At 44.2% G+C, this 23,710-nt stretch overlaps 1 protein-coding gene across 1 annotated transcript in view; it reads right to left on the reverse strand.

Annotated features, from left to right (window-relative positions):
* map3k5 (mitogen-activated protein kinase kinase kinase 5) overlaps positions 1 to 23,490 on the reverse strand; it is a 98,650-nt gene extending 75,160 nt beyond the window's left edge. Inside the window, 1 exon segment of the mRNA XM_034199113.1 lies at positions 22,561 to 23,490. Within this exon segment, the coding sequence (XP_034055004.1) occupies positions 22,561 to 22,975 (415 nt within the window). The 5' untranslated portion in view covers positions 22,976 to 23,490.
* Positions 23,491 to 23,710: the final 220 nt, after the last annotated feature.

Here is a 23,710-nt window from a genome sequence, read left to right on the forward strand (position 1 = left end):
TGTAACAGTTCCGCCTCTATTGGCTATCGCTCCAACACATTGTACGTGATTGGCTTAGGGGCGGGACATCTCTAAGCGGTTGACCAATTCTTGCTGACAGAAATATATAAGCGCCCCGCCACAATAAAAACCCCTCTGTCGAGCTTTTAACACTCTGTACCCCGGATTATAATATGTGCACCAGAAGCTGTTGACCAATCACAACAGGGCCTGCCAGCTGACCAATCAGAGCAGACTGGGCTCTGGTTTTAGACAGAGGGTGAAAAGAGGTGATGCAGCACAGGCAGTATGAGAAAAATAAAGAGTTTTTTGAACATTAGAGCATGGAGACATGTCACAGTAGAGACACTACATACTGATATGTACCTGAAAGTGAGCGTAATAGGGCCCCTTTAATTCAATGGCTGTGTCGCTATATGCCAAAACGGCTCTGCAGAGAGATCAGAGCTTCTGTCCGTGATGCAAATTCATCCAGGAAGCAGGCCTCAGAGCTTCTCATCATCACCCCCCTTTCCTCCACACCATCTTCAGAGAAGCAGCCTGACATTTTCATTACGGCCAAGCTGGCAGAGGACAGGATATAAGGTATATTAAGCTCTGTGGCTCTGTGCAGTGATGCAGAATATGAGTAGACAGTGTCTTCACATCAGGATTTCTGCCCTGCGACATGTCAGGTTTCACTTTCTGACGTATAAAGCGGGGGAAGAACACCTTAATCCTCACTCGCTGACCTCTCTGCTTAACAACCACTTGCTACTTCCATATCCATGATGCATTTCTATTAATGATATCTCCACGATCACACTCACATATTAATGAATGTTTGGACATCTACCGTGTCATAAAAAGTCCAAACCAACACTCACAGGATGAAAGCATTAACTGCAAACCTGATTAACACAGAATAAAATGCTGTTTAGCTTCCTCAGGGCTCTTATTTTATTCACACAAGTTGCTGAATGTCAACATCCAGACAGCGTGAGGCGGCTGATGAATAAAATATAGGCTAGTCTCATTTCTCTGCTGGCAGGAGACACCATCAATATTGCATTGGCAGAGAGCTTTTAATGCAAACAGGCCATTAAGAAGCAGCGGTGTAACACACAGCTGACAAAAAAGCTTGTTTTCATGGATGCATTGGTCTGCTTAGAAACCCCACATGCTTCACAGAAACACAACTGAGGTATTGAAGATGTGTTCTGTCATAAAACAGGGCTAATATTGGTGATATATAAAGCCCTGCACATATGAAGAGAGAAAAGGGCACGACATACGTGAGTGTATTCTGCCGGGAGACGTGCAGCAATCAGTCCTCATAAGTGCTTTGGACTCACAGTGAAACCGCTGAGAGCTGATGATATAGTGTGAAGTGTTTCTCAGTCGAGACGCATACATACTGACTAGTGACTATAATATCATAACATAAGACATGAAGAACACGTCCCGCACCTTAATAACAACCTGAATGCAGTGGTAGTCGTAGAGAATCACTTTCATCCTTAATTTCCCCAACAGGATGTTTGTTTTTCACTTCACTAACGTTTCTTCAAATCAGAGTTACAGTTCTAGTACAGGCAGCTATTATCTGAGCCCAAACATACGGAGTTACAGTAATATAGTAAGTCAATGTTACATCCAGTAGCGTGGCGTGGGGAAAAATGTAGGGGAAGCCCATTTTTTGGGTGGGGGGGGTCAATAACGTAACCAGATGAGTGATTACAGCGCCCGGTATCATTTTACACACATTTGTATCACACAGATGCAGGACTTGCACACGCCTGTTATCTAACCGAAAGGTCCGCACGCACTCTCCAGCTGAAACTCTCTCCTTATTAATTTAATGCAGACAATCACACAATCTATGTGATTTTTGGATTTACCGTGCCTCTCAATTGCCCGTGACAGGTTGGCAAGGTCGATGAATCCTGAAGTTGCCCAAGGATTGTTCAGGGAGCACGAATCCTTGTCAAAAAGAAGACATGGCCAGCAAAATAGACGCTGAAGTTTAGCGCTTCCAGTTAGCCACTCCGTGCGGACATAATTATCCTCATTGAACGTCCGATTCTCTCCCTTTTTCCTCTGTGTACACACAGCTCGAGTGCGGGCATTGGCCTGTCATCTGATTTAATTTTCAGTTGCTGCTGTAGCGGAAGTTTAGTAAAGTTATGTTTGATTAAGTACGCCAAATCTCCACCCTCCATAATGCTTCATTTGCTTGATAATTTCTAACGGCGGTGATGACAGTTACAATATTAAAACTGTTGATGTGATTTGATTGGATGGCAGTGTCCAATCAAATCGCCAGCCGCCAGCCGCCTCTGAAGGGAAGCAAGAGGCGGCTGGCTTCCCTTGGCATGGCCCTGACCAATCACAGGTTGGCAGGGGCATCACGTGGGCCTCATCTGATTGGTCAATCCCTCCGTTTTTTTCACCAAGGGAAGCCAGATTCGGCCTCCAACAGTGAGTTCAATCTACTGTTTCACCATAACATCTAGAGGGGCGCTGTTTGTTTCACTCTTTGTAAAATACTCAATGAGAATGGGGGAGCGACGGGCCGGCAGCAACACACAGCAAAGGAGAATTATCGAAACAAAACAAAGTGTTTTTATTTATTTATTTAAATTATAACTACAATCCGAAAAAACAGGGGAAGCCTGGCTTCCCTTGGCCTCCGGGAGAAAACGCCACTGGCTACATCCCAGCCACAGCTTTAAGGTGTGCTGACCAGCTGTTGCTGGTAGTGCCCAAGACCAGGCTCAAAACGTGAGGGCACCGAGCCTTCGCAGCAGCTGGCTCCAGGCTCTGGAACACTCTGCCCCTCCATGTGAGGTCGGCCCAGACACTAGGGTTTTTTAAATCCTCACTAAAGACTCACTTCTTCTCCCTGGCCTTCTAGTCAGAGTGGAGCATGACACCTGACTATTCCCTGTGTTTTTGTTTTATATATTTCTGTAAATTATTGTCTTTTATTGTGATTGTAGTAATGTGTTTTACAGCACTTTGGCTCGACCAAAAATCGCTTTTAAATGTACTATATGAATAAAACTTGATTTGATTTGAATGTATCGCTGAGTGATTTACATCAGATCTGACAGTCTCCTCCTAATGGTTCGTGTCATTTTTAGCACTAGCAGTAGCATCACCATTAGGTCGACATTTGAGGTTGTCAATTTTTGATTTATGAAAAAACACTTGGATTACCAGTGGCTTAGTGTTTGTGTGCTAGCTAGATAATATAATAAATGAAGATGGTGATAATGGTAATGGTATACTTGCTTTATATTGGCATGTTATCATTGTTATTTTGAGCTTAGCTTTTAGTTTAAAGCACCATTCTGGACATATACGGCACTACAGAGCCACTAGCATGGCTGTGGACTCTTTGCAAAAATTGCCAATAATATGGTTTCATCTAATAAACTGTGAGGCTGCTTTTCTCAGTTTGAAATTGTAAATTCAAAAGCTTTGCATTGAACAAAACAAAGAATTAAAATATGATCGTGTAGTGCCGTGAAAAGAGAGTCGGAGGCGGTGTATTAAGAATGGAGTTCCAATCTTTATTATCCATTACTTTCAGAGAGGTTAACACATGCACTGCTCTGCCTGATGAGCTAGCAGGAATGGCAGCTAAAGCTACAGGTGTTCCCCACTAAAGGGTCCGTGTGGCAACACAATAAGCAAGGTGAATTATGTCCAATAACGTGTCACCACACAAGCCCCCCCAGAATTCACACATAAACAAAATCAGCATGGCGGGGAGGAACGACACGCCGACCCCCACGACTCCTGAGCACGGGAGTCGGAAAAGTGACTCCCGCCTGTGCGGCCCCCGGAAGGGGAGGGACCGGAACAACAGGTCTTAAATCCGTGACAGGGGACGAGGCCGGGGGGCGGCCCCGTCGCGGAGGTCGAGCCAGCACCACAGGCTGGTCCAAGTCCAGGTGAGCAGCCTTCACCCGGTCCACCGAGACGTGCTCGGCCTTGCCACCCAGGTCGACCACCAGGTGCTTGTCCCCGTGCTCCAAGACCCGGAAAGGCCCATCATAAGGGGGCTGCAGGGGGCCTCTGTGCGCATCGTGCCGGATGAACACGTGCTCCGCCGAGCGGAGCTCTGCGGGAACCTGGGACACCTGAGTACCGTGCTGAGTAGTAGGGATCGGAACAAAGGCCTCAGCGGCGTCACGCAGGAAAGCCCGCTGGGCCGACGCCGACCAGGGAGCCGATGCATTTGGGAGGAAATCCCCCGGAACTCTCAGCGGCTGACCGTAGACCATCTCCGCTGTAGAACACTGCAGATCTTCCTTAGGTGCGGTCCTCAGGCCCAGCATCACCCAGGGCAGCTTGTCGACCCAGTTACCGTCCGTAAGGCCGGCCTTGAGGGCCGCCTTCATGGAGCGATGAAAGCGCTCGCAGAGACCGTTAGCCTGAGGGTGGTAAGCGGTAGTCCTGTGCAGCTTAACCCCCAAACCGCCTGCCACAGCGTTCCAGAGCTCGGACGTGAACTGAGAGCCCCTGTCTGAGGAAATGTCTGACGGGGTGCCAAAACGACACACCCACGTTGCAATGAAGGCCCGGGCAACGTCTGCGGCTGATGTCGAAACGAGCGGAACCGCCTCCGGCCAACGGGTCGTCCTGTCCACCATGGTGAGGAGGTAGGAAAACCCCTGAGAGGAAGGCAACGGACCAACCAGGTCAATGTTGACGTGATCAAACCTCCTCTCAGGCACCAGGAAACGCTCCAACGGGGCCTTCGTGTGGCGGTGCACCTTAGCGCGTTGACAAGCCACGCACTCCCTGGCCCAAGTCCTCACGTCCCTTTTCAGTCCTTGCCAAACGAACTTCGCCGCTACCAAACGGACCGAAGGTTTAACGCCGGGGTGTGACAGGCCGTGCACAGCCTCGAACACAGGACGCCTCCAGCTGGCAGGGACGACAGGCCGCGCCAGGCCCGTAGAGACGTCACACAGGAGAGTAATGCCCGCGTCGCCGAACACCACGTCCTCCAAGCGCAGCCCCGCGCTCTCCACCTTCAGGGCCTGGACGCCGGGATCTGTGACCTGGTCTGCCGCCATGCGAGTATAGTCCAGGCCCAACTGGACGGCACCGATGACGACCCTGGAGAGGCAATCAGCAACCAGGTTCGACTTGCCAGCCACGTGCTTAATGTCCGTAGTGAACTCCGATATGTAGGACAGCTGCCGCTGCTGACGTGCCGACCAAGGCTCCGCCACTTTTGACATGGCAAAGGTGAGCGGCTTGTGGTCGACAAACGCCGTAAATTCACGGCCTTCCAGCATGAAACGGAAGTGCCGCACGGCCAAATAAAGTCAGAGGAGCTCCCGGTCAAAGGCGCTGTATTTGCGTTCTCTAGGCGTCAGCTGGCGGCTGAAAAAGGCGAGCGGCTGCCAAGCGCCCTCCACCCACTGCTCGTGCACTGCGCCGACCGCGTAGTCTGACGCGTCCGTGGTGATGGAGATGGGAGCCGTAGATGATGGGTGTGCCAGCAAAGCCGCCTGAGCCAACGCGGTCTTGACCTCAGCAAAAGCGCCGTCCGCCTCTGCTGTCCAGTCGATCTCCTGGACGGGGGTCTTGCCTTTCAACGCTTCATACAGCGGCCGCATGATGTGTGCGGCCCGGGCGATGAAACGGTGGTAGAAAGTCACCATCCCCAGAAACTCACGGAGCGACCGGGCTGTGAGCGGGCGAGGAAACGCCGCAACAGCCTCCACCTTCGCTGGCAGAGGTGTCGCACCGCCCTTGGTGACGCGGTGCCCCAGGAAATCGATGTCCGACACCCCGAACTGGCACTTTGCAGGATTGATGATTAATCCGTGTTCGTTGAGCCGTGTGAAAAGGGCTCGGAGGTGGGACAGGTGCTCCTGCACTGAAGCGCTGGCGACGAGTATGTCGTCGAGGTAAACAAACACAAACGGCAGGTCCCGCAGCACCGAATCCATCAGGCGCTGGAACGTCTGAGCGGCATTCTTGAGTCCAAAAGGCATCCGCAGGAACTCAAAAAGTCCAAAAGGCGTTATCACTGCTGTCTTGGGAATGTCCAGGGGGTGCATGGGCACCTGGTGGTATCCACGCACCAGGTCCACCTTGGAAAACACCCCCGTACCGGCCAGATGCGCCGAAAAGTCCTGAATGTGCGGCACCGGATAGCGGTCAGGCGTAGTGGCGTCGTTGAGTCGGCGGTAATCCCCGCACGGGCGGAACCCGCCGTTCGATTTGGGAACGACGTGCAGGGGGGAAGCCCAAGGACTGTCGGAGCGGCGGACAATGCCCAGGCGCTCCATGGTTGCGAACTCCGCCCTCGCTACAGCCAGCTTAGAAGGGTTCAACCGCCGGGCCCTGGCGTAGACAGGAGGCCCTCCGGTAGTGACGTGGTGTTCCACGCCATGCTTAGTGGTAAGCGCAGAGAAGGTGGGTAGCGACAGGTCTGGAAACTCGGCCAACAGTCTGAGAAACGTGTCTGCACCTGACAGCGAGCCTGACAGCCCGTCGTACGCTGCGCTGCCAAGTGTGCACACGAGGGAAGAAAACGTTAAGGCATCAACCAAACGCCTATTCTTAACGTCCACTAAGAGTCCATGAGCACACAAAAAATCCGCTCCGAGGAGGGGAAAAGAAATGTCCGCTGTCACAAAATCCCAGCTGAAACGCTGTCCTCCGATGCACAAACACATAGGCCTCACGCCGTACGTGCGAATGGGACCGCCGTTAGCCGTCGTCAATCGCGGTCCGTGCCCCCCACGGGCGACGTCTTCACTCGACGCTGGAACTACGCTCCGTTGAGCGCCCGTGTCACACAGAAACAGGCTCCCCGAAACGCTGTCGCTGACGAAGAGGAGCCTGCACGTGCCGCCGACGCTCAGAGCCACTACTGAGCGCCGGCCCCTCCGTTTCCCGGGGGTTTGTAGCTGCACGGAGCGATGCATCTCTTCGCCCTTGTCCCGAAACGTGCGTGGTAAACGCACTCTCCGGCGTCTCCACGCCGGCTAGCCACAGCCGTGTCCGGCCTCCGCCACGCTTTCTTGACTGCCGGTGGGCCGCTGAGCGTCGCGGCTAACGTCTCTGCCCCGGGCTGTTGCGTAGCCAGGAAAAAACGATCCGCTTCCTCAGCCAAAGCACGGGGCTCCGTGACAGGCGTGTTGGCCAGCGCCGTCTGTACCCGGGGAGGCAAGTGACGCAGGAAAATCTCCGTGAATAAAATACGGGGATCTTCCCCCCCTAGCAGATTTAGCATTTTCTCCATTAGCTGGGATGGCTTGCTGTCTCCTAGGCCTTGAATGTCAAGTATCTGGCGGGCCCTCTCCTTAGCAGATAAGCTAAATGTCTTAAGGAGAAGGGCCTTAATCGCCTCATATTTGCCATGATGTGGGGGGGCTGCGATGAATCCCACCAACCTGGACGACGTGGAGCTCCCCAGCGCTGCTACCACATGGTAGTATTTTAGGTCCCCGTCACGGACCTGTCGGCAGGCGAAATGTGCCTCCACGTGTGCGAACCATGCCTCCGCGGTGTGCTCCCAGAATTCCGGCAGCTTTATGAAAACATCGCGCTCAGCCATGTTCGTTAATTTTCCGGAAACTTTCTCGGAAAAGTCAGGGTCACCAGTGTAGTGCCGTGAAAAGAGAGTCGGAGGCGGTGTATTAAGAATGGAGTTCCAATCTTTATTATCCATTACTTTCAGAGAGGTTAACACATGCACTGCTCTGCCTGATGAGCTAGCAGGAATGGCAGCTAAAGCTACAGGTGTTCCCCACTAAAGGGTCCGTGTGGCAACACAATAAGCAAGGTGAATTATGTCCAATAACGTGTCACCACAATCGTCACTTAAAGGGGACCTATCATGCAAAATGCACTTTGTGATGTCTTTTATACATAAATATGTGTCCCGGTGCGTCGGGAAACTCACGCGGCGTCTCTCTTTTCCTTCGTACCCAAATCTTTTAAAAACAGGGGTACAACGAGCGGATACAGATTTCCCTCCGAACTGACTGTCCATCCCATGGATGTATAATAAGAACCATCCACGGTCCATCCGAGGTGACGTCGGCAGACCCACAGAAAGTTGCTATCAGAAACAATGCCTGACGTGTTTTGGACGTCTTTGTTTACATTAGCAAGCCTTGCTAACACTCAGAGCTAACCTGTACTGGAGAGCACATGTGTTTAAAAAGCAGGAAATAAAAAAGGAACTCACCTTGTGATAAACCCGCAAGAGAAAAAGCATTTGAGCTCCATACTGTTTCAGAAATAATCCTTGACGTGGTTTAAACAGGATGGCGTTTTATCACAACCGAATGTAACTTTATCTCCGGTAGAATTCTGATCAGGCATTAGCTCCGCCTCCTCTTATTTATTTTTTTCAAGCTAAGGACATGAAATCTGCGTTTCTCTAACAGGGGGTTTGAGCAGTATGAGGCATGACTACAATGGGTGAACTGTTTGGTATTTTGAAAAAAAAACTTCACAGACATGTTTTCTATAGGCCCTACAATATATTTTTCAAATATAGCATGAGAGGCCCACTTTAAGGCTACTGAAAATAATCATTTAATGTAGCCTTAGTTAAATATGTATCTCCTCATAGAACAAACACTTTGGTTTTAAACTTCATTGCATTTGTAGCGACTACAAAAATAACACTAACAAACATTTCCCTATATGACTAAATAATCCAAAGGAGGAAATGCATCACAATTCAAGGCCAGTAGACATGTTGTGAATACTCCCTAACCAAATGTCACGCTTCCCTTAGCAATGACAAGGTGCATCTAAAATGTGTGCTGTGTTCTGTCAGAGGCTCCATGCATCATTAAGAACAATAATTTTGATTTCACGGAGACACACAGCACAGAACATCCCACAGACGGTGCCTTTGAGTTCACAGTGAAGCATCTGAATGTTTTTTCAGAGCTTCAGACGTCGTGCTTGATTCTCAATCCAACAGCAGATCCTGCCAGCATAGTGCTGACAGAAGGCTGTGGAAAGCAGAGTAACTTGAGTCACCATTTAAAACAGCCCTGCCACCTGATCACAGTGGCTGTTCTTGAAGCTGTTGCAATCACAAAATCAGTACAAAAAAATCACCTGGGAGAGATTAAGACAAATTGGGTAAAATAAACCCAAAGTGATGCTCTGATAATCCTGCTACACCTCCTACGGCTGAACCTGCTGCTCTTGACCAAAACCAAATTGATTCCCTCGCCTACTGCTCAAAGAAGAGGAGGGAAATAATTCAATACTCTTCACAGACTGGCTTCTAGCAGCTTTTGGTTTGCCGCTGCAGTTTCCTGAGGCCCAGCGATCTTTTCAGCCGTCTCCTGAGAGCTTCTACCAGTTGCACAAGCTCTTTTTTTGGAGGAGGGGGGTCTGCTCAATATTTTTGAAATCGCAGCAGGATCTAGATTACACTGGAGACTGTTCAAGTAGATATGGATTAACTCTGCAACCCTTTTTTCTGTGCTCAGAGCCAAATGAAGAGCATACATTCGGACAAAAATAAATCTATTGTCATGATTGTGGGCGGTCGGAGGAATGTAAACAGCCCACAGCTGTAAACAATGCTGACAGTGAGGGCATCTTCACTCCCTGAAGCTGCACACAATGCAAACCAACCATTACATTCAATGTGTGTTTATGACATCAATTATTAATTATTGTTCACATTATTTATTCATCTGTACATTTGAGAATGTACAGCTTTTCCATGAACTTGGCAAAACATATCAAATATTATAAACGGAGTATTTTAAAGTTATATACAGGCAGAAACCTTTTAGTTCAGAATATATATTTGTTACAGATGTATGCAGGACTTTACACAAATAATAAAATATGAAATTAAAATGTTATCCTAAACGTAGTTAATCTCCTACGATAATTTATTTAAAAGTATTACAAAAAAATAAAAGAGGCGGATTTTCACATGTGAGAAGCTGAAAACACCAAATATTTAGACTGTTTAAATTCATTGTTAATTTAAATGGTTGCTTATTAATTGACTTAGGATTAAATAATACATTCATTGACTTATTGTTCTCTATTTGATAGAGACAAAGAAATCATGTAAAAGTAGTCTAGTCTGCAGTCTAACAAGCATTACTGATATGCAAACTATGATTTGCATCAAAATATACAAATGTCAATGATAAGAATTGTCCAAATAAGTACCTTTGTGTTTGAAATGACCAACATCAACAATAATGTGTTGTCTCTAGCAGGGTACGGGAAGAATAAAGTGTTTTCATGTGCAGGTATGAACCCTGACTTTGACCAAATAACACTTGATATTTGTGAAAATGTCACCGTGCCTCAATGCTAAAAGCACTGTTATTAAATTACTCCGGCACAGTTTACTCAGGTCAGTCCGGGTCCGGCTGTAATGGCCTGCAGTTTATCTTGTTTTGCTTTGAGCATGTAGGACAGGTACAGTAAGCAAATAGAAAGCACTCGTTACAATCAATTACATAACAACTACACAGAGGATGTTGTAGCCATGGAGACTCAGTGAGGAAAACGCATGTGAGTGAAACTGTACTGCTGTCAAGCTTTTTCCCCTTATCGCTAATGGAGGAGGAGGAAAGAGGCTCGTGTTGGGGAGCCGAGGCTGGATTCAGACAGTGGAATAACTGTCTCCAAACTCCACTGGAAATCTCTTTTTTCTCGCCTTAATATAAGAGTAACTTCTGGTGTATATAATGGCCAAATTCCTCAGTCAAATTTCCAACAACTCCAGAAGATGTTTGCTGTGTTCCTGTGAGTTTTGGCAGCTGCTCGATGATTTTCTTCTGTGCCACAGTAGATGTTTTAATGCTCTCAGGTAGCAGCAACATGCAGGATAATAGAGTCTTCAACACAGGACATACTTCAAAACCCCTCTGGAGTTTCCTTGTTAACCTGTTAAGCCCGGAGCCTGTTTTTCAGGCCTCAGGCTCGAAAATGACATTCCCGGAACAAATGTCTATAACTTCACTTCTAAAAAGGGGTACATTAATCATCTTTTTTCTCAAAGCAATGATACACCTGTGAGTTGGATGTAGAAAAGTCAGAATCAATATAGAATTGTTTTTATTTTAAAGTAAATTCAGATTGAACATAGTAAGAAAATGTAAATGATAGTGTCCGTCCAAAAATAAACCATTACTTATAGTGAAAACCACCCTTGAATGATGGGATCGGAGACTAAAAGCTTTAGGAGTCCAAACTACAGACCAATTTGCTGCCCTAGGCAAGATTTTAGCTGGCGCCCCCCCCCAAAAAATCCAGACACTCACTATGACTCGCACATGCATGCACGGTTGTGGCATGACCACCAAAACAGAAAGATATGGACACAAGATGTGTGCAAATGTATTTAGTATCCTATCCATTTGAACATGATTTAAGTGAGGGGTGGACCTAACCTCCTCTAGGGGGGTCCGGGGGCCTGCTCCCCCGGGAAGATTTTTTAAATTTTTATTATTAATCTGGTGCACTTTGAGAGCAACATTAAGAGATCTATGGATACCTCTCTCAACACCCATATGAAACAGAACTGTAAGCAGATTTTCTTTTTCTTTATGGATATTTTACAAATCACTCCCCTATTAAACTGTATTCTTGTTTATTAATAACAACTTTTTTTACTGTCATATAGTATTTTATACTATAAGAGAATAGATGAAAATCTATTCTCTTATTTTTTTATAACTATAATGATCATATAAAGGTGTGCCTTTAACTCACTGAGCTGAGGTTATCAGAGCCTCTCAGTCTTTCAGGAGAGAGCTCTCTAAAGCTCTCCCCCCGCGGCCGCTTACACAGTAAATTCCGATGTTAATAAAAGCTGTATGCGTTTTTTGGAAGTTTGATTTATTTTAAATTAACACAAATACAAAATGAAAACCTATAATTGCACACTAAAACCATTATTTAAAAAAAAGAACTATTTCACATAAACCACTGGTTTTTACTGGGGCAGTTCAACTTGATTTTTGGGGGGGGGGGGGGTGCGCCATAGTTTATGGACGCTGTACGCAATATAGGCGTAGTTCTGTTAGTATAAGATAATAAGATGTACTTTGTTGATCCAAAATCGGGAAATGTGTTATTATAATAATAAAATATATATATTTTTAATTTCTAACTTTTTTCAATTTTCGGCACCCCCCATTGATTGATGCGCCCTTAGCATTGCCTATACTGCCTATGCCAAGGGCCGGCCCTGCCAAACTATAACATATAATATGTACCCTGTATCAAGATTGATGCAAAACAAGTGACATTTGACCTTTTTAGAGAGGTTTAGCAAATAAACCCCCACCTTTGGGGTCATTTGGGTGGATTTGGGTGGATTTGCCATTTCTCTGGAACCGAAGGGGAAGTTCCACATACACACGCACGTTACCATTGAGGAGTGAGAGTGACACACACGCATGGGGATTAACAGGTTAACAACCGTAGCTAGGCCTGTGTTGACAATCATTAAAAAGCATTGTGTGAATCTTTGAACAACAGATTGAATGCATTTCCTTCCTCATGCTACGTTTCTTGGAATAGAATTACCATGTTATATTGTTCTACAGTAAAATAGAATAACTGTCTTTCCTCTACTGGTAAATGTATCTAATAGATATCAAAGTATGAAATATAAACAAAATAGGGCCCAAATAAGCAGAATATTGCTCCAAGTGGACACAAAACTACCAACTTGAGATTTAGTATGGTTTTAAAAGGACTTGGAAACAGTTCTGTAGGATGACGTCTCTGTTTTAGGTTGGTTTTGTTGTTGAGCTTTTTGGAAAGCAGGTATTTGTTCAAGGCATGTCACACACTCCCTTTTGTATCTTCCTGAAAGATGACACATCTTGTCAAATTTGCAGAAGCTATTGGTCCAAGAGTTTTAAGTAAAAACAAGGTGGTGCATGTTTGTCTCCTAAGAGAGATCCCATTACCTGTGCAGAAATACATTGTGGTTTTGTTTGTTAATGTGTTTATTGATCAAACAAATATAAACTCAGACTAATATGTATTCAGGGAATGCCTGGAACAAAACAAATATCTTACGGAAAATGCGTCACTGGCAACTGAAAGTGAAATTGTCTTTGGAAATGTATGATGAATACAAGCTACGGTTCATGTGAAGCCTGAAGTCTAGACAAAGTAAACAGCTACTGGAGGCATTCTCCCAAAATACAACCCTGGGAATGCAAGAACTGTCCCATAAAAGTCTATTAAGTTAGCATTACCGTCTACAAATATGTCTCGTCTCCCAGAGGATAACATGGGAAATACTAGACAATGATCATACTGTAGTTTAGATGCCCTGCCCAGCAGAGAGACGAATGCCTTCTGTATTTTTAGACACTAGTGTGCTTGAAAGGAACAACCCAGAAAACACCACGATGCAGGAAATGGAACCAGCCTTCCAGTTGCATGCTTTCCTGACACTTTTTTCTAAAACTTTTGCTCCACTTTGTTGCTTTTCACACACTGAGAGATTTTACAAACTGCAGTGCTATGGCCACGAGGGGAAGAGAGCTGGGAACAGAATGTGAATTCATCTGACAAACACGCTTTGAGAAACTCATGCTGCTGTTGCCCCGACATGCCTCCTTGATTCAAGACATTTGCTTAAACAAGAGGGATTTGTTCTTATTCCAAGTAAACAATGATTTAACCTCATTACTTCACCTGAGAGGATTAAGGTGTCGCTGTGCTTACTTGCTGCATTGAAATGAAGTTACACTCAGCAGAAATGAGTTTGAGAGGCGGAAATGTGCAATGGCTGCAACCATTCCCACCATTCACACACACACACACACATAACCTTTCAAACACTTGACCTCCATTACACTTGAGAAACCCGGGAACCCAGTTTGAAGACAACCAATCAACTAACAGTTCTGCTTTTCCATCTGTTAGCAGAAACATCACACAGCCACTGTGGATGATAAATCATCTCTATACTGGATTTGTGTCTGTATTTCGTCAGTGTCGGTGTTGAAGTGGTCTGTTTTTAAGGATCATTGACGTGATACACTCTGGAGGAATTAGTCATCCTGCTAGCATATCTCTGGAGACAATATTGTTGGACTTTAAGTTTTTATTCATCCAGTGAATTTTGGATTAGGACCAACATTTTGAACAGATATTCATGTTCCCAGCTTTGAATGCGATTTTGTGATCCTTTGATTCCTGAAGCACCATCACTTTCCAATTATTTTACTAAATACCTGCAAGACAAGACAATGAGATCAGTCTCATCTACTTTGTGTTGAGTGCTAAGTAGCATGCGATGCAATATTAGCAAGCTAACACAACAAACGATGTGTCTGCTTGGCATCATCATGTTAGCATTGTCATTGTGAGCTACAACATTTGCTAGACGTATAGCCTACCAGTCTTTTGGTGTTTGCATGCAAAGATATCTTTCTTACAGATTAAAATGGAACATTTATTTGGTTTGTCTGAAGACAGGTTCATATCCAGAGGGGTGACTGAGAATGAGAAGAAATAGATGAGGGAACTTGGCTCCTGTGTGAACTTTCAGAATACGTTAACAAACGCCTCTAACTTGTGAAATGACACAGTTTTGATGTTGCCGCCTTGAAACAATGTTCTCTTTCCCCCCAACCACCCTTGTTTTACTTTCAAACACACCATTTTGCATCCACGTCATTCTGTGACCTTTGCGGTGCATGTGCAGGATCCAAACACCTAGTGAGAGGAGTAAAGTTTTGATGAGTAACACCCTCTCTGTTAACAGATACTGTACCTGGTTACAATCCTAATACTAGATACCGTAGAGTGCATGTGTTACAGTTTTTACCTCAGATAGAGACAGTGTTGGTTATTCAGCTCTATTATTTAAGATGTTCTCTTTTAAATCAAAAGGATTGCACTTAAATGTTCCTCCTCTTATATCACTGTACACATATACACACTTTTCTGCATGCAATGATAATCCACTGATCTTTTTGACTAGTTAGATCCAGACTGCCTTCAGGTTCCTTATCACACTGATATACGAGCCACTGACCCTCCACTGCTCTCTTAAGACGCCGGCTACACGCTCCTCCTGCTGCCTTTTACCTCAAATGAACCCCTGATAAGACCTGAAAGGGAGTGTTAATACACCGCCTCTCTAACACCTGTCATTTTTCTGGAGAGATTTGCCCTCAGGTTTGTCCAACCATAAACTGCACATGTTCAGTGTACTGTATATGAAGAATACTCACTTAACACGCGGTTTGATGCTGAAGTACTGGCATGTCGGGTATTACTGCTATTAGTCTGCAGGGCAAGAAAAGATATCAAGTGGAATGTGGGTTTCACAATAATAGTGAATGGAGAAGAACACCACAGTATGCACTTCCTGTTGAGAAACACCAGCTTTTTCTTGCCAATGCTGTGCCTATGTCTCTGTTTCTGCCCCAGATGCCAGTGAGTTGCCTTTGGGCTTAATCTTTCTGACCTTGAGCTCTCTCACCTCTGAGGAGCAGCCGAGCACAGAGTGAACAGGAGGGAGGGAAAACAGCTGAGCGGAGGGCCAGCTGACAGGATTACAGTCAATCATGTGCTGGAGAATCCCAGGACAGGAAGCTGTCAGCTGACTGGAGAGAGTTGGCACTGAACATAGATCTCCCCTGCTGTGCAAGCATTACACATGTGTTTGGGTGTACTGCTTAGATGTTATGTTTGATATTTCAAACTAAAGCCACATTGTTACAGATATGTAAGAAAACATACATGCTTTTTTCCCACCCTGAGATCTTCCCATTCACACACATTTGATTCAATAAAATCCGGCAAAAAAACACGATTTCAATTGAAACACTGTGATCTGTAGATGTGCTAAAGGGGGCAAAGTGAATACTTCAAATCAAGTTTAACTTTGGTAAACTTGACACACAAATTCCTGACAAAGGATCGATAACATGTGACCCTGACAGTGTGTCCTTTACAGGAAACAGAGCTGGGGTTTCAAAAACGGGGGAAGCTAACGTAGCTTATTTGTTGTGTTGGTCAATCTACATTACATGTTACTTGTTAGACGCTTTTATCCAAAGCGACTTACATACTCAGTACTGTGGACAATCAGCACGGGAGCAATTTGGGGTGAAGTGTCTTGCCCAGGGACACAACGACATACTGACTTCAGTGGGGTTTGAACCTGTGCTCCCCTGATCTGAACACCAACGCACTAGCCCACTGCGCCACACACCTCCCTGTCTAATCTACTTAACACTCCACTGCCCAAATACAAACTGTTCCTCAATACAAGGAATGGTTTGCAGACAGTTGTGAGAAATTAACCGTCAGTTAGCAAGCTAGTGATCGTCGAAAGCTTTTCCCCCTCATCAGTATCTTATCTAATGAAATTAACAAAATGCCATTTGGAGTAGTTAGTCCTCTCAAAATAGGCAGTGTTACTCTAAATGTGGACGAATTTTGCTTCAAACTGGTTGAATTCTGCCTCTATGATGATGAAAATGTAATATTTGAACAGTTGAGGGTCACTGCAGGCAATACTTAGGCTGGAGCCACACGAGGACGATAACGCAAACGGACCGAAATCGATATCAAAAAAGTCTTCTGACCTGTTGCTACTGTCTGCAGTAGATGCAGTGTTGCTGGCGTTTAGTGATGGTTGCTTTAACCATTTTCGTATAAATGATTATCCACAGATGTGTGTCACTGCTGTGGAAGCACTTTGGAAATGATGCACGCGCAGCGGAGCAGGTCACGCGCACCTGACACAATTTGTTGTTTGTATTTTTCGCTCTGTTCTCTTTTTTGAATAGAGGGTGCATAACATTCAACTGCCCCGAAGATCCCGACGCGAAGCCTGAAGGGTAAACACCAGGTTTACTAATCTACCCGCACAATTTGTCTGGTGTCGGAATGTCTCGCTATGTTAGTACATTCTTAAAAAACAAAACACCATTTAATTTCGGGTTGAAATGTGTTGTAACTGCGTTACTGAGCATTGTGGGTAATATATGACCCACATTTCATTAGTAATGCGTTACATTACTTCGTTACAGCAAAAAGTAATATATTACTGTAACTCCGTTACTTTTGTAACGCGTTACACCCAACACTGCCTGTAGCAGATACGACCGTTATCGTCCTCGTGTGGCCGGGGCCTTAGATAACATACCTGTAAGAAAATGTGTTGACTTTGCATTTAGATGTTGTATGTAGAGGCTTTCATGCTTTAAAAAAAAATCGTTCTAGCTTGTGACCATGCTCAACAATGCACTTCCCTCAGCCTTCTCAATAATGCAACCAATTGAAAAAGGGGACAGCCTGAAAACTATTTCTGAGTCGCTGTTGGAGTGGCGAGCGCAAAGACAAGAGGTCAGATAAACACTCAGACAGACGAGGAGGAGGAGTTCCTTTCAAAGTTCTCAGGAATTGTTTCAAAAAGCCATTGTGCTCTGTGTGAATCCCACAGTACCGCAGTGTAATAATCAACTGGAGAGATAACGCTCTGCATACCACAGCTATGAGGAAACAGCAGCTCAATAACAGCAAGTCTTGATCCATTGATACACTAACTGCTGTATTGTTGATATTGCTCTGAAGGTATTATGGCACTGTAGAGACTGACATGTGTTTGTTTAAAAATCATTTGTGATATTCGGCATGTATCTCATTATGCATTTGACAAAGGAAGGATTGCTTTAGCTGGATGTGTTTAACCAGCATTAGGATGTCAACATGCTTTTATCATCAGAGTCATATATTATTTAAAACATATTGAGCAAGCCCACTTAACTGTTCACTACATCAATCAAATTGAAATCTAATTTACTTGGTATCAATCAATATGATCAAAGAGAGATCTACTATCAACTCTGAATCTTATTGATTTATTGTTTCGAGTAAAAGACCAATTCGTTTTAAGAGCAGAGGAAAACAACAACAGTAAAAATACCTCATTATTATTATAAGGATTAATTCACTCCAAAATAAAATAATAAATTCCCTTTTACTTAGAGTGCCATTAATCAATTTAGATTGGCTTCTTTTTGAGTCGCCAAGTGTCTGCTTTACCTCAAATTTTAATTAAACTAGACGTGCTCAAAGTGCAAAAATAAATAATAAAACTCAACAGAAATGTCTCTTTCCCAGAAAATCATGATCCAATTTCTCAAGATCATCCATAGGCTTTGTTGTGAGCAGTTTCATGCAGGAACTATTTTCTATCTGCCATATCACATCTACTTAAACCATCTGGATTCATCAGTAGCATTATATGAGATGATTTTTAGGTGAACCGTCCCTTTAAGTAAGTCACTTTCGCCTCATCTAACTACGATCATATCTACATTACCCTTTTATGTTTGGATACATTCATTTGGATTCTGGGACTGGCGCCATTACATTACAACACCTCCATTATTCCCACCTACAAAGGCTGAGGATGGGCTTGGCTGAGCTCCAAGCCAAACACACCTTTGAACTGCAATACAACATTTAGGAGGTGGATGATGATTCAGACATCTGGAGTCCACAAAAATACAGACTCCTTCTGCAGCTCACAATGACCCGATCCACAGGAGCAGTCTGATGCATTTATCATCTCGCTAAAGCATCGTGCTCGCTCAGTGGATGTGTGTGGTCAATACTCAAAGGTTAGTTTAGGGCTCCTACATTATGGGTGTATTATTGATAATACATTGTAATAATGAGTCAGGACAGATGGAGGAGTGAAGCAGCAGCTCTGACAGGTGCTGTGCAAGTGACTCAAATCAGCTGCTGCTGCTTTATTGTGACCTAGAAATAAACGTATCCTTCAGACCACTGTGAGCAACAACTCCCTGCAGCAGAAATGTTTTATCAGGACGTGGAAAAGAGTGGTTCACAGATTATCAAGGTTAGACTGTTTCTGCAACCGTATGCATTAAGTCCTAAGGTAGGTAGTGATAAGGGACCAGAAAAACCCAACCCAACATCGTTTACAGATGATACAAACTGAAGAATCAGCCATGTTGCTAGGTAAAAATATGCAATTGAACTGCAATTTTTGGGCAGATATGAACCGGAAAATGAGCATATAAGGGCCACGTTAAATGAATATATATTTTTGACTGTTGTTCAAAGAGAAAACAAGACATACGAGTACATCATGCAGGCACCTGGGAAATTGGGATGGAGATTTGTTTCTCCAAGCAAAACAAATTCAATAAATAGCAGTTTCATCCTAAATGTAAGCTCTACTCTTCCAAATGTATACTTTTTTGCTGATATCTTCCTTTTTATGATTAACATGTCCGGTCATTTGTCATTTTTTTCCGTTTAACACAACATCACTGTTGATTAGTCTCAATCAATAACATCATGTGATCACTGTGAGTGAGACAAGCAATACATTCCTGATCATCACATCTCATATAAAAAGGAATACAAATGAACCTGATAAGATATGGTTAGTCATTGTTGTTGTCTAGAGATTGCATCTACATTTCTCCCAAACACTTCCTGTGTATCGTTACTCAGAGGCTTGACAATCAGCTCGGTCCGTCTCTCAGTCTGGAATCTGGACTAATCTTTCCGAATCAACACGTGCATTCAGTGTGTCTCTGAGCTCATTGTTTAAAGGTCTCTGCTGTCTGGCCTTCATCTCTGATGCACACTCGTGCAGGAAGAGGATGAAGCAACATGTGTGTGAGCAGATAGAGCTCAGGGTTTCTGGGAAAATGCCTCTGCCCTCCCATGTGAATTTATGGGAAAATTCCACAGTAGTTCAGAGGAAGAAAAACAAATAAAAACACACAAATAAAAAAGAGAACATGGCGTGTTTGTACAACTAATAACGTGATGTTATGACAAGCAACACGCCTGTCATGTGTTCAGCAGAAATACAACCGTCTGGTTTTCCTAGTCATTATGAAGTGGGTAAAATCGAAACTGTTGGTACATCAATTACATGACAAGAGTGTTACTGTACTAGTTTCCCATTAATTGCACTATTTTAACGTTAATACAACTCAAAGTAGCAGCTTAACATTTTTGCTTGATATTCACTTTATTTTCCACCAACTCTTCAAATTAGTCATCATTTATCGTCAATATACTTCTCATAAAAAATCACCAACAAATCCTGTCTAAAACAATCTTCTATTATATAAGTTGTAGATTAATCAGCCAATTATTCACACGATTAATCAATTAATGCACCAATCTGTTCATTATATTTACTCACATTCATGAAGGCACATTATATGTTTATTAGAAACCTCTTATTAATGACTTAACAAATTATACAGAACGTTTCATCACAACCCCAAGTGCTTCGTTATACTGTATGGCTTGTAACTGCATGGTCCATTAGTGCAATTTACATTACACTTAAGAAATGAGCAATTAATACATCTTATAAATCTTATGTAAAGAGTAATATTTCAAATGTAAAGCGGGTCTGAATTCTAGCCGCTATAATGCAGTTGAACAAAATCTCTACTATTACCTTCAACTTTTTAATCAAAATGAGCTAAACTGCTATGTTAAATCTATTCTGACCTCCACATACAACAGGCTCCATTGGAAATGCCAGTTTTCTTAGTGATTCTGCCACTATGTTCTTTAACTTGTACACGCTGCACTTTCACAGCGTATTATTACTTATAGTTGTCCTTGTAGAAAACATGCTCCAATGCCTTTAGAAACGAGACCAAAATGACTTGTATTCATGGTTGTCCTTAGGATAAGGTATTTTCAAGTAATCGTTTTAAATGCTATTACATTTTGAGTTGTAAGTAAAGTAGGCCCATCAAAGTATGATAAATCCTATTGTATCCTTGAAACGTATATATTATCATTACTATTATTATTATTATTATTATTATTATTATTATTATAAATACATAATATTATTATTTATTACATTACCGATTTTATTTTTATACTCCTGGAAATAATTACTGCACTTTATTCCTTATTCCTTTATTCCTTATTCCTAAGTATGTATGCTGCGTGTATTTTGTTGTCTTATGTTGTGATGTTTTTGTTTTGTTTTGATGGCATCCTTGATAGGGAGAAGCATTTATTATGATCTCATTGTACATGTATAATGACATTAAACGATTCTACTCTATATTCTGGTAGTTACTGTGTTCTCCTTTAAAAGGCTTTGTGGTTCTCAGTAACAGCTGCAGGAATCTGGATTGTTGTCCTTTGATTTGTGCAATATCTGATGAACAGATCCTCCTCATCCCAAATATGGGAGTGAAATGCAGACATCGCTGCTGCTCCCAGCTCTTCAACACACCCTGGACATTACAGCTGCTTCTTATTTGACCACAACCTCTGACTTTGTGTACAACTGAACGTTTCCACTCGGATTATGAGCCAGCTACTGCACGTACAGCATGGATAAGAAGGGAAAGTGCTTTCAGGGTTCAGGTTTGCGTCTCCGCTCGTAGATTTCCAGTGGAAAGTCCAGCCTCATGGTTTCCCCCATGATGACAGTCTGGCACAATACTGGAGGCGCACAATGGAAGGGAGGGAAACTATGCATGGGGGGGGGAAATATAACAATCAAGCCCTTATGGAGCAAATGAATCAAACCCCAATTATGCACTTCTGTTCAATGACTTCCAGCTCTGTTCAGTACAGTGGGGAAATAACTGAGCGAGCAGCCTCAAGCCCTGACATGCAGAGAGAGAAGTGTTGTGTTTAAGGAGCAAACAGCAACCTGTCCTGTAGGCAAACAGCTTCCAAGGGAGAGGTGACCTTTGACCCCTGAGACTAGCATTCCTGTGACATGCCATCATGAAGTAGTGGCATTTCTCGGGTGACTGGGTATTGATCATTTAGTTTAATCATTACATTGGGGAGCAGGGATTACATTCCTGTGCATCAACAAGGCCACAGCCACTCCATAGACACTATGCATTACACTAATGCACACTATGCAAACAATAACTTATTTTTATTTATTTCATTTAAGTATTGCCAGTTCTGCACAACCCTCTGAACAATTGCACATTCGTATACAAGCTGCTTTAACACTTTTCATAACTTTTAATTGGGAGGCTGTGGCTCAGTGGATATGTGTGCTTAACTTCAAATCAGGGGGAAGCAAGTTCGAGTCCCACTGCAGTCAGCATGTCGTTGTGTCCCTGAGACACTTCCCCCCAAATTGCTCCTGTGGGGATTTCCCACAGTATTGAGTGTGTACATCGCTTTGGATAAAAGCGTCTAACAAGTAACATAATTTAGTACAGTTACAATATTTAATTGTATTATTCTGAGTATTTTTTCATACTGAATGTCGTTTTTTGATGTATCCATATTTCATGTAAACAATTTTCTTAAGGTTATTGTTATGATGTTTTTTTGTATAGTTTTTCATATTTATTTGTGGGTTGTTTTTCTTACAATTCATTTAATTTAACTGTGTTCATGTATGCATCACATACACCAAGGAACATTCCTGTTATGTGTAAACTTGGCAATAAACGTGTTTCTGGTCAGAATTGATTCTATAAAAATCCCAACAGGCAGCGTTCAGGAGCAGTTTTCTAAAGTTTCGGGTTGGATGTTGCTCTGACTCACCTGCATTGTAGAAGCTGTCCAGCACCATGGTCTCCCCAAAGTCCAGCTTCCCAAAGTTGACAGTCTCCAGCTTGCTGCCCGATGTCTCGCAGGCGTCCTTCAGGCACTGCAGCGCCATGCTCTCCGCGTTATTCTGCTGGCTCGCCTCTCCGTTCACCACATAGGCCACCGTCACCGGCCTGCTTTTGCACGACTTCCCGGTGGACAGCAAGCCCCCTCCTTCCATCGGGTTGCTGCATGGAGTCGGGCTGAGACTCCCGCTGTTGACCACAGAGTCCTGCCAGAAGGTCCCAGCTGCGGGGATCCCACCACCTCCTCCACCTCCACTGCTTTCCCCAACGAGGTTCTCTCTGCCGGGACGAACTCCGAAGCAAGGCACCGGTAAGGATATCCCGTCCTGGTTTATACTCATCATGTTTAAAGGGTCACTCACTAACTTGAAGTGTGGGTTGCGATGAGCCGCTTCTCCAAGCAGTCCTCCATGGAGAGCCAGCGTTACGCACGGCGGTGACCCATGGAGCCTCTGCACAGGCACGACGTGCAAAGCTTCCTTCAACACAGACACACACGGTTAGAGCTGCAGCTGCACATCATGCTGCATGTTTACTGACGGTTGCACGCCTAAAATAAAGCCCCGGATAACGCTGTTTGCTCGAAGCTTGGTCACGACACTGTTCCGAGGAGAGAAAAACACCAGAGGGAAATCCAGCAAATCCGCGCATTCCTTCAACAACAAATCCACATACTTCCAGAAGTTGGGCAACACTGGCGCACAGAAGGCAGAAATGTCACCAAGAGACGAAGTTTAGCGCAGTTTGAAGGCTCGCAGCGGCGTGTCACCTCCAAAGAGAAAGTAGACTGCACGCGCAGAGGCTCTTTTCATGTGCATGCAGAGCCTGCCCAGTGCCCAGTTTCCAATGTTATCTCCCTCACTCACGCACAGGGCGGGGAGACAGAGCACAGCCTGCTGGAGCTGGGCGGGGACAGCATGTCCATATGAGGAGTTCAGGAAAGGAGCAGAAAACAACACGACTACTGCGAGAAATCAACCACAATTAGAAATGCAGGCTCAAATGTGTCAGCTGATATAGGCTATGTATCATGTTGAGAGAGAATGAAAGTGGTGGAAGCATATTATTGAACATCAATC

The sequence above is a fragment of the Gymnodraco acuticeps genome, unplaced genomic scaffold, assembly GCF_902827175.1.
Source record: "Gymnodraco acuticeps unplaced genomic scaffold, fGymAcu1.1, whole genome shotgun sequence".
In the NCBI taxonomy this organism is placed as follows: Eukaryota; Metazoa; Chordata; class Actinopteri; order Perciformes; family Bathydraconidae; genus Gymnodraco; species Gymnodraco acuticeps.